The sequence below is a fragment of the Physeter macrocephalus genome, chromosome 12 (genome assembly GCF_002837175.3).
Source record: "Physeter macrocephalus isolate SW-GA chromosome 12, ASM283717v5, whole genome shotgun sequence".
Lineage (NCBI taxonomy): Eukaryota > Metazoa > Chordata > Mammalia > Artiodactyla > Physeteridae > Physeter > Physeter macrocephalus.
The window spans coordinates 11,451,990-11,464,101 of NC_041225.1; the positions used below are offsets into that span (position 1 = coordinate 11,451,990).

A 12,112-nucleotide genomic window follows, 5' to 3' on the forward strand; every position below is an offset into this window, starting at 1 on the left:
GAGGAAGGAAAACTCCCAAATTCATTCTATGAGGCCACCATCACCCTGATACCAAAACCAGACAAAGATACTACAAAAAAAGAAAATTACAGACTAATATCACTGATGAATATAGATGCAAAAATCCTCAACAAAATACTAGCAAATGGAATCCAACAGCACATTAAAAGGATCATACACCATGAGCAAGTGGGATTTATCCCAGGGATGCAAGGATTCTTCAATATACGCAAATCAATCCACGTGATACACCCTATTAACAAATTGAAGAAGAAAAACCATATGATCATCTCAATAGATCAGAAAAAGCTTTTGACAAAATTCAACACCCACTTATGATAAAAACTCTCCAGAGAGTGGGCAGAGAGGAAACCTACCTCAACATAATAAAGGCCATATATGACAAACCCACAGCAACATCATTTTCAATGGTGAAAAACTAAAAGCATTTCCTCTAAGATCAGGAACAAGACAAGGATGTCCACTCTCGCCACTATTATTCAACATAGCTTTGCAGGTCCTAGCCACGTCAATCAGAGAAGAAATAGAAATAAAAGCAATACAAATTGCAAAAGAAAAGGTAGAACTGTCACTGCCTGCAGATGACATGACACTATACATAGATCATCCTAAAGATGCCACCAGAAAACTACTAGAGCTAATCAATGAATTTGGTAAAGTTGCAGGATAGAAAATTAATGCACAGAAATCTCTTGCATTCCTATACACTAAAACAAAAATAAACAAATGGGACCTAATGAAACTTAAAAGCTTTTGCAAAGCAAAGGAAACTACAAACAAGAAGAAAAGACAACCCTCAGAATGGGAGAAAATATTTGCCAACGAATCAATGGACAAAGGATTAATCTCCAAAATATATAAACAGCTCATGCAGCTCAATATTAAAAAAAAAACCAACCCAATCAAAAAATGGGCATAAGACCTAAATAGACATTTCTCCAAAGAACACATACAGGTGGCCAAGAAGCACATGAAAAGCTGCTCAACATCACTAATTATTAGAGAAATGCAAATCAAAACTACAATGAGGTATCACCTTACACCAGTTAGAATGGGCATCATAAGAATATCTACAAACAACAAATGCTGGAGAGGGTGTGGAGAAAAGGCAACCCTCTTGCACTGTTGGTGGGCATGCAAATTGATACAGCCACTATGGAGAACAGTATGGAGGTTCCTTAAAAAACTAAAAATAGAATTACCATATGATCCAGTAATCCCACTACTGGGCATATACCCAGAGAAAATCATAATTCAAAAACACACACGCACCCCAATGTTCATTGCAGCACTACTTACCACAGCCAGGTCATGGAAGCAACCTAAATGCCCATCGACAGACGAATGGATAAAGAAGACGTGGTACATATATACAATGGAGTATTACTCAGCCATAAAAAGGAACTATATTGGGTCATTTGCAGAGACATGGATGGATATAGAGACTGTCATACAGAGTGAAGTAAGTCAGAAAGAGAAAAACAAATATCATATATTAACACATATATGTGGAACCTAGAAAAATGGTACAGATGAACCTATTTGCAGAGCAGAAATAGAGACGCAGATGTAGAGAACAAATGTATGGACACCAAGGGGGGAAAATGGTGGTGGGGGGGTGGTGTGATGAATTGGGAGATTGGGATTGACATATATACACTAATATGTATAAAATAGACAACTTATAAGAAACTGCTGTATAAAAAAATACCAAAAAAAAGACATAATAATAAGTGTTGACAAAAAGGAGGAAAAACTGGAAACTTCATTCATTCTTGGTGTGAATATAAAATGTGCAGCTACTTTGGAAAACAGTTTGGCAGTTTCTCAAAGTGTCAAACATAGAGTTACCACATAACCACAGCAATTTCACTCTTAGGTTTCAACGCAAGAGGACTGAAAATCTATGTCCACACAAAAACTTGTACAAAAATGTACACAGCAGCACTATTCCTAACAGATAAAAGCAGATATGACTCAGTGATCATCAACTGATGAATGGATAAATAAAATGTGGCAATTCACACAATGGAATATTATTCAGCAATAAAAAGGAATGAAATACTCATAAATGGTACAACGTGGATGAACCTTGAAGACATGCAGAGTGAAAGAAGCCAATCCCAAAAGATCACAGATGGTGCAGAGATCAATGAAGAGGTGAATGGAACCTTACCCTTATCAGGTTGAGAACTTGGTGGAGAAATTTGATCATATTCACCCATTAATTGCTTCAGTTTTTTAGCATGAACTTTCCCCAAATAGTGAGACTGTGCAACAACTGAGGAGCTAAAAACCATGATGCAGAGATTAAAAAATCTATTTTTTGTCCAATACTCCACTCCCATTCACCTGAAACCAAGCACAATCTTGTTATAACAATTAAATAATTCAAAGTTTAGAATTACATCAACATAGATCAATCATCTGAAAACTCATAAAATGCATCTTCAATTTCTTATTTTGCTCCCTGTAAATGTGAAAGTAAAGCTAACTTTTTGAGTATGTATTTTACCCTTGAAAAATAAATAATATTGTTTATTTTAGAGAAAGTGATCCAAAATTTACACCTCTCAATTTGAAGATAGCACTCATGAGTTTTAATATATTTAGTCTGAACTAACACTTTTAGAGTTTTGCTTGCTTTCAAGTCAAAGTACCAGCTTCAGTTATAAAAAATACTAACAATTTAGAAGTCCTTTATTTTCAACCTACCTCATAATGTGAAATCCACTGTGATTCAAATTATGGCACTATTCCTTATAAGCCTTTTACAAAAGGTATCTGTAAAAAGTTGTCTTTGCTCATTCAACGTGGTATCTATGAATAAAATAAAGGGAGGCAAGACATTTAGGGTAATATTTTCAATCTTCAACTGGATATCATTTCATATACCATCTCAAATCTTAATTTCCTAAGTGCCTGCAAGGCTAAAGTACTGGTTTTTTGCTTATTAGAATGACAATTTTAGTATAAAAACACTTAGTAAGCCTCTGATAGTTACTATGTAATATATTTTTTAGTCCAGAAAATACCATTCTGAAGAAGTTATTAGGGCACCAGTGGAACTCTGGACTTTATGGAAATGATCTGGGGCATCTAGCCTTAGTACTTCGTGTCTTATAGCAGACATGTTACTGACTTCTACTGACCCTTGTAATCGCTAAAATCCCAAAGGTAGCATCTCTCTCCCAACATTGGCTGTCTTCTCCCATCTGGTACTTAATGTAATTTACTAATTTCTCTAAATGCAGGACTTTACACTTCATCTTGTAATGGGTTTAGGCCACCATTCCAACCTCTGACGATCTTTAAAATTCAAATTGTTTTAATCTTGACATTTCCTACTTTTCCCACACATAGTTTTTATATGCATTCAGTCTATGTGTTCATCCATGTTACTGGTGAAAACTTTAAGTAGGAAGACAGTAAGATAATACCTATGGCATTGCTACAAAGAATTCACCCTTTTCCTTCATCTAGGATTTATCTATTCATTCCCAATAAGAAAGACATTAAGAATTTCACAGAATCTGAGTTTATTCCAAAATTAAATTCAGCATCTTTATGTGAACACTCAATGCTTCTCCACTCCGCTCCCCACCATCTTCCTTCTCATGAGTCTGATTATTCAAATCTATTTGTACTATATAAATGTCTTATTTTTCCATTTTATTAATATTTGAAAAATACATGACATGTCTTCCTAAATTATAACTATTCTTTCTACAGCAATCGTTCTCAATCTCAATCATTTTGACCAAAGCATTCTGTACAGTCAGACAAGTGAACTCTTTATTGCCTGGAGGTCTAGGGAGTATACAGCCTAGAGAGCAATCACAGAAAGATGTATTTCAAGTTTCATGATTAACCTTAAAAACTCGTGAACTTCTTGAATTCTAGCCTTAAAACATCCATTTTATGTAAAAGTTTTAATTTAATCTTTAAATAAATGTGCCATTTAAACTTCAAGTACCTCCTGGCACACTGCTGTATACCCCAAAATCTCACGGAAAACTGAGTGTCCACACTGAAGAATATGATCCCACAACATTCCTCTGATCTACCAGATGGTTCACAAAAGAAAATAAGGCATGGCATCACTTGTACTTTTAGTAAACCTGAAATTGCCTTTTATGGTCACTTCAAAGTATTAATAGGTGACATTTACAAGTCACCTATTAATAATTTGTTCTGTAACACTTACCCAGCATTGCCCTTACCATGTACCAGGTACTATTTCAGCACTTAAGAATAGTAAGTAATTTTATCCTCCTAAGAAGCCTATGGACTAAGTACTATTATTATTCATAGTTAATAGATGAGGAAACTGAGGCATAGAAAAGTTAAGGAACATGTCTGTGATTGCAGTTAATAAATGACAGGATCAGTCTGGCTCCAGAATCTGTTATTAACTGATATGCTTGGCTGCCTTTCCAACTGATGTAAAACTTCTCCACGTTCTGGAATCCACTTCTCTGCTTTTACAAAACCTGAAATATTTTCTGATCTCCATGGCTTTACACAGCTCTCCGTTAAAAAAAATGAAAAGTTAGCCACAAAATGGTGGAACGCATTCCTATTTCATACATCAGACAAACGACTTATATCTAGAATAAATAAAGAACTCTATGACTCAATAATAAGACAAACTCAGTTAAAAATGGGCAAACGATTTGAACAGACATTTCAGAAAAAAAATATACACAGCCAAGTAAATGCGAATTAAAACCACGAGATAATACTACACCATCATCAGAATGACTAAATTAAAAGGACTGAAAATACCAAGTGTTGGTAAGGATGCTGAACAACTGGAACTCCCATACACTACTAGTTAGAATTTAAAATGGTACAACTTTACAATCTGACAATTTCTTTAAAAGTTAAATACCTACTATATGATCCAGTCATTTCACTCATATGTATTTGCCCAAGAGAACTGAAAACATATGTCCATGCAAAGACCTGTACATGAATATTCACAGCAGCTTTTTTTGTAATAGCCCCAAACTGAAACAACCCTAATGCTATCAACAAGGGAATGGGTAAACAAAATGTGGTATATCCATACAACAGAATTATTCAGCTGTAAAAATGAACAAAATAGCAAGACATACAACATGGATGAATCACAAAATCATCATGTTGAGTAAGACACAAAAGAGTACCTACTATGAGTCTACTTATAAAAAGTTCTAGAAATGCAAACTAATCTATAGTGATAGAAAGCAGATTAGTGGTTGCCAGGGACAGGGGTGGAGGGAGGGATGGACTGTAAAGGCGCAGGAGGAAACTGTTGGGGTTGGTGGAAACATTTGGCATTTTGTTTATGAAGGTGGTTTCATGGGAGTATACACCTGTCAAAAACTCATTGAACTGTACACTTTAAATAAGTGCCGTTTATTGTAAGTATACCTCAGTAAAGTGTACGAGAGGAGCTTAAAGATCTATAATGAATGTTTTGAAAAAAAAATTCTACCTTAGTTTGTTAAACTGGATTTTTAAGTGTTGGCTTTGTTTCTAGAAAGATCACTCACCTAACAAAGCTCAAGTCACCTATGCAGAACTACTGGTTGTCATACTATGTTAATTACCTCACTGCTTCTAGGAGCCAGATATAGGGACTCTGGAGTCAGTTCTGGCATTTATTAGTTATATGACCTTGGTCAAGTTTCTCAACCTCTAACATAGGATATAACATACACCTCAGAGTTGTTGTGTGTCTTAAGGAAATTAATAAATGTAAAGTGCTTAGAAGAGTGCATGGCACATATTGAGTGCTGTACAGCTGAGCTGTTTTTATTGTTATTCAGTATTTCATCTACTTAAATGATAGAATGAAATGTTTTTCCAACCAATTATTCTAGTAACTACAGAAAGTAGAAAAGGTTATGGGTAAACAGGTCAGGAGTGCCTGACAGGAGTTACCTATTCTTTGTATTTCAAGCTAACTCATGTTTCAGAGGGACTTTTTTTTTTTTTTAATGAAAGCTGAAAGTTCAACTTGATCCTTATTACCTTTTCTCATTGCTCTGATTTTAAACAAACTCTTTATAAAGATTTCAGTTTATGTCCTGTGTTAATGTCTGCTACATATAATGTCTAAAAGAATATGGAATGTCAACCAGAAACACACTGGCTATTTACAAGCTGGTATTAGGTCTCAAGCAAGAAATAGTTTGTCCCTTCTGAAACTAATCTGGAGTATTTTTTCAGTTGTACCTTCTAAAATTTTTGGAAAAAGTCTAGAAAAATTCTGAAAACTTGACATTCCTATTTGTAAACCACAAACCTAGTTATAGACCAACACTCACAATGCCATTTACTTCCAGGAAAGATATCATAGTGGAAAGAGAAAGAAATGGAATCTTTTATTTTGTAGAAATGAAACTATGCACATTGTTATTCAATAGCTGTACAAGGTTTGGTCTTTTTTATTTCAATATTAGTAGCTAAAGCCATTGCAAAAGCTAAAGTAATAAAAACACTGCACGTGAACTACTGAGTTAAATATGAAACACATGAATAGTATGAATTACTTGTAATTCAAAACTGTCTAAAAAATGCTTCATATCTTAATAAAATACTAAGAACCACTCCACTTTTCCTAATTCTAGACCTGTCAGAGAGAATTTGTTACATTCCAACCACCCTTTTAGAAATAGCAAAACCTGAATTTAACTTTTGCATTGTATGAAATGTTTTTAATATGTCTCCATAGGTTTAATAGGTTGAACGAGCATATCAACTCGAGTGAAAAATTTACTAAAAATTTTCACGCCCACAGCACATTATTTGTGTTGTGACATGGTATTAAAACATAATACAGCATAAAGGTTTTAAAAATATTTATTAAATATCTTTAATCACTGAAGAAAAAAATGTTTGAGCAAAATTAGGAATGTTAATTTGCTAAGTTTTAGGTGTAATTAGGTTCCCTTTAATAAATTCTTCCTCTTTAATAAATATACCAAATTAATGGCATGGTCCTATACTTTTAAATTTAGTTCACTAAGAAGCATTAAAAGACAATTTTCCCCACTATTTGCATCTTCTTTCTCTCAGCAATGTTATGGAGAATTCACTGTACTTTGTTAAAGTTATCCAAAAGTATTTTGGTTTTTGATGCAATAGTAAATAGTATTTTTTAAAAAATCTCAATGTCTAATTGCTTGTTGCTAACATTTAGAAATACTATTGGATTTGTATATTGACCTTGTATTTCGTGTCCTTGATAAACTCACTTATTCTGGTAGCATTTCCCAAAATTCCTTGGGGTTTTCTACATAGATGATCATAGCATCTGCAAATAAAGACAGTGTGATTTCTTCCTCCCTATCTGTAAACGTTTTTATTTTTCTTGTCTGACTATACTGGTTAGGGCCTCTAGTACAATACTGAAAAGAAGTGGTGAGGATGGATATCCTTGCCTTGTTCCTGGCTCTTGAGATTTGCAATCTTTTAATGCCATTACAATCTTAGGAAAGACTAAGTAGAACACAGCACTAAGTTTTAGGAGACTAGCTAACTGATTCTGTTATCTTAACCAAAGTATGCTGGGACTTCCCTGGTGGTCCAGTGGTTAGGACTCTGTGCTTCCACTGCAGGGGGCACAGGTTCGATCCCTGGTTGGGGAACTAATAAGATTCTGCATGCCGAGTGGTGCGGCCAAAAAAACCCAAAAAACCCCCAAAGAAACCATTAACCAAAGTATGCTGTTTTATTTCTTTTTGTTTTGACCTTGAGGGTCAAATCCCATTTAAGAAGTTTTGAGAGATGCAGCATGTACCTGTTAGCATCATGAATATTCTTAACTGTGTTAGTTATTAACCTTGCCTTTTCAGGAAATGAGATTAGTATGTGACCTTTGAGTTTGCCAAGCTCAAGCTATTTTACACTAATACTACAACCATAAAAGTAACTGAGGATTTACTATGGCATATTTCCAATGACAAAATACAAAGAAATTAACAAAATCATTAATTGCGGGCACTAGTTACATACTTAACATAAAATACGTCTTAACTTAAACTAAACCTTTGAACATCAATAATTATAAGTAATCTATGGCTAGCTAGCTCAAGGCTCTTGCTTGTGAAATTAGTTTTACTTGGACCCATGGCAGACATCCTATCTCAGAATGCCATCAAATACATGCCAGTCTTTCTAAAAGATCAGTAAACGTGAATGGGTCTGTGAATGCTCTTGTCCTAACACACAGTACCTGGTCCATAGTAGGAGCTCTAACTGTTTTCTGAATAACTGTAAGAAGGGCTGTTAGCTAGATTTTCTGTCATTTGACTCGAATCTCTGCTTACTGTCAAGAAAACAAAGGAACATTTTTGGCAATTGCTATGTAAATGGATTTATGATTCAATAAGAATTCAGAAATGTTCTTCATTCTTAAAATGAGTCTAATTTTTTTTCCTAAAAAGCAGATAAGCAAGAACTGTTTGCTATGGTTTTGTTGTTACTGATTTCCTAGGAATATTATTACTCAGTAGAACATTTTTAACTAACAAAAATATCTGAGAAACTTAACTGAATGAATTACAAAGTGTCCTGGAAAATCTTTCCCTTGACCATAAATGCAATGTATATTTCTTTTCATATAAGTCTGGTCATGTGGTGTTTCTTTGGGTTTTTGTGATTGAGTTTAATTTCTCAATTTCCTATTTATAATCTTACACCGTCTATATATTCCCTGCTTGCTAATTTTTAATCCTTACTGACCTTTATTATCAAGCCCAATATAGAGGAGCTCCTTATAAGAGTGTTAAGAGTGTTACAGCTATAGGTGAAAATGGATCAGCAGTTTTAATAGTATCAGGATCTTGAAAGTGAGAGTGGAATTTTAATAACTGGAAGCATGACAATCCTTTGATACCTTTTGGAGGAATCTCCTAATAAAGTCTTTTAAGAAAAAAAAAAGATACTGGCCAAGTACTAAGCAAATTTTTTTTTCTCTTCTTGTTCATGTACTATTATACTGGCAATTACGTTAGGCTTTTATAAATATCTAAACTAAAAATACCTTGGGTCCTACTAGTGTTTTAAATAGCATATCAAATATTTACCGTGTGTTAAGTAGCAGTTAACTGAAAAGTTAATTAAGGATATTTACTTAAAGCGACAAGAGGTAATTTTTAGGTAACAAGTTGTATTTTGTTTTTCAAATCCTAGTGAAGTCTCAAGCATAACTCAACAGACTTCATTAGTCTTTGAATGTCATTTGATGGCCATTAGAGGTCAAAGTTTCATGTTTTATGAATTGCTGTTCTAGTACACAGCCAAGCCATGGAAAGAATATCAGTATGGAACAGCAAAATCAGTTCATAATTTTAGAGTTGTCAAGGAGCTCAGTTTGGTTAGTGCAGACTTCCTCAACCTCGACACCACTAACATCTTCAGTGGGATAAACCTTTGTTGTTTGTGTTGGTGGCCTGTGCATTTTAGGCTGTTTGTGGCATCTCTGGCCTATACCAAGTAGATCCAGTAGCACCTGTAATCACCAAGCCCTTTCTTGTCCAGTGGCAAAAACCAAGGGGGAAAAAAAAGGCTCCAAACACTGTTAAATGTCCTCTGAGGAGGGGTTGGGGCAAAAGCACCCCTGATTGAGAACCACTCAGTTGGGCTAGTCCAACTCCCCTCTCCACAGATGACAAAACTCAAGTCCAGGAAGTTTGGGACTTAGGGTCATACAGCTAGTTAAGAAATTAGCATTAGAACTTAACAGTCAAGACTCCTATTCCAGTTCTCATACCACCTTGAAGCAGTATAGAAAAGTAACTGCTAGCATCGTGTGAACTGATTTAAAGTGTTTAGTAATTGCACATATTCAAAGTCATTGCAAAAAACGAAGTCTGGCAGAAAGCTGTTTTTTTTTTTTTTCTTCCGTAAGAAACTGTTTCCAAATCTTCCTGTGATGTGGCCATGGGAGCTAAAATGAATTGTAGTCTTGACACCTATAAACTGCTCAGGCTTACTTGCAGGCTTACTTGTTAGTGAAAGGCAGGAAATCTGGTACGAAAGCAGAAAATTCAAGAGATTTTATTTTTTAATATCTTAACAATCATACTAACCCAGGTTGACTAAAGACACTAAATCTAGTCTTCCAAAGGTTGTCTTCACTAAGGGACTTAATGGACATCATTTGGTTGCAATGAAATTCTAATTTCCATTTTTAGTGAATGGAATTTATATAAAGTTCTTACAAAATGTTTAAAGAAATTTATAATACTTTACTGTTTGCCACTCCTCCAAGTGAAAGGTATAAAAGATTATCAAATACCACACAAAAATAGAGTATACTGTGGAAGAGGATGAAAATAAAAATTATTTTAATGAAGTTACTATATTTACTGCTGTCCCTCAGGAAAAGGGAAATTAAATCATCCAACAATGTTCTGGCTTCCACCATCTTTCTCTCTGGAGACAAAAAGCAACATAAGGCAACACTGCAAATACTAAAAATTAATTATGAAAATGAAGATGGCGTAATGTTTTACTAGATCTTCTGCAGTGGGATCAAGCTCCACCGTCTAAAATCCTTTCCAAAACTTCCTTAAAGCCTAAACTCAGGGTTTGGAACCAGCAGTTTGTTTGCAGGTATACAGTAATTGTAGAAACTCAAACATCTCTTAGATTGAGATGATCAAGAAATAGCTTTTTGTGTTACGGAAAATGTGCTGGTGAAAACTCTAGGCAGATATACTCCTTCCAAACTTCTGCACAAAGACTTGACCAAACTTTAACTTGGCCTCCAGCAGCCTGTGGCTACGGCCCTCCGATGAACCAGCCCAATTTTGAGCTCAGATCTGGAAAAACTTGGGGCTGTCAAAAGACGTTTACTGTTTGTTCTAGCCAACACCTGATGACAGGTCCCTGGCCGCTCTTTAGCTCTTTAGTACTTACTAAAAAGGGTTTACGATTGTGAACCCTTGCTCTGTCCCTCTGAGATGTATGTGTGTACCTCCTACAACTTAGGAGTGTCTTTCTCAAGGATCTGGAAGCCATTCCTTTGAAGTGTAATCATCAGGAAGGACAGGGCCTCTGTCTCCCAGTCCCTGTGGGAAAACAGAACCCTCACTTCCGTAACTGCCAGCAAACTGACACAGCTCATTTACTGCAAGGACACTACCCAACCCTTTGTAATTTTGCACGTCCCTGCCTCTACTTGAGCTCCACCTTGCCCCATTCTTACATTTTCTCTTTAAAACCCCTTTTCCAACTGTCAGTAGTTGCTGAATAAAAGCTGTTTTCGCCGCCCCGATGTCCTGCTTTATTAGCTTTGACGCTGGCAGGTACATATTAAAACTCAGACCACTGTCAAGATAGGGCTGTAAATCTTAGAGGCTTGTTTTACACGGCGTTATCCTCATAAACCCGGGCAAACTCTACAAAGTGATCCCTCAAAAGCCTCACCCGCCTTCTCTCCGCTAGGGCACGGCACCTTTAAGCTCGCGTGTTTACTTCCTACTCTCCCAGAACTCCGAAATCCACTTCTCCCCACGTGTGAGTGAGATCGCTACTTTCCAGGATGTTGATTTCACCCTGCGCAGGTCTACGCCCTTCCACGTCTGGGGCCTTTTCTCTCCTCGTCTCTGTTCCCTCGATCTCCGAGTGTCCTCATCACCCCCCTTCCCTCTCCCTGACGCTTCAGATCCACGGCCTCGGCCTGGTCGCCTCTCTCCCGCTCCAACCTCAGCTTCCCCGGCAGCGATACGCGTGGGGGCCCCGGCGCCCGTTTCCGGGGGTGGCGGGTGGAGAGGGGAGCGTACTGTCCGGGCCCGCCTGGCCTCTCCCGGGCCGCGGGGTCGAGGGGCTGAACGCCTGGGCCGCCCCCGCTGCCGGGGCGGGAACTCACCTTCTCTGAGGCAGGGGCGGCCGTCTACAACTACCGTCCCCTCCCCGCCAACGCCGCCGGCCAGTGGGTAGGCCGAGGTGGAGTAGGCGGAGAGGCAGGGACAACCGCTGCCGCCACCAATGCCTCCGCCGCCGAGCAAGCGGGGTGGGAGGAGGAGGCGGAGACCGGACTTCCTGAGGGGAAGTCGCCGCCACCACCCGCGGCTGACAGGACAGCACCTCC

At 37.2% G+C, this 12,112-nt stretch overlaps 1 protein-coding gene across 5 annotated transcripts in view; it reads right to left on the reverse strand.

The window, feature by feature from the left end:
• KRCC1 (lysine rich coiled-coil 1) overlaps positions 1-12,112 on the reverse strand; it is a 17,844-nt gene extending 5,732 nt beyond the window's left edge. Inside the window, exons 1-3 of one of the 5 annotated variants that reach the window (XM_024129965.3) lie at positions 11,891-12,111; positions 2,737-2,841; positions 2,198-2,373 (exon numbers count right to left, since the gene is read on the reverse strand). Coding sequence is in view for 3 of the 5 variants with exons in the window: in XM_028496998.2 (XP_028352799.1) it covers positions 2,737-2,741 (5 nt within the window). In the remaining 2 variants the exon portion in view is untranslated. Of the gene's footprint in view, positions 1-2,197; positions 2,374-2,736; positions 2,842-10,938; positions 11,082-11,448; positions 11,616-11,890 lie in introns of those variants that run through there. The other 4 variants (XM_055088982.1, XM_028496998.2, XM_028497000.2 and 1 more) reach the window with 4 other exon arrangements.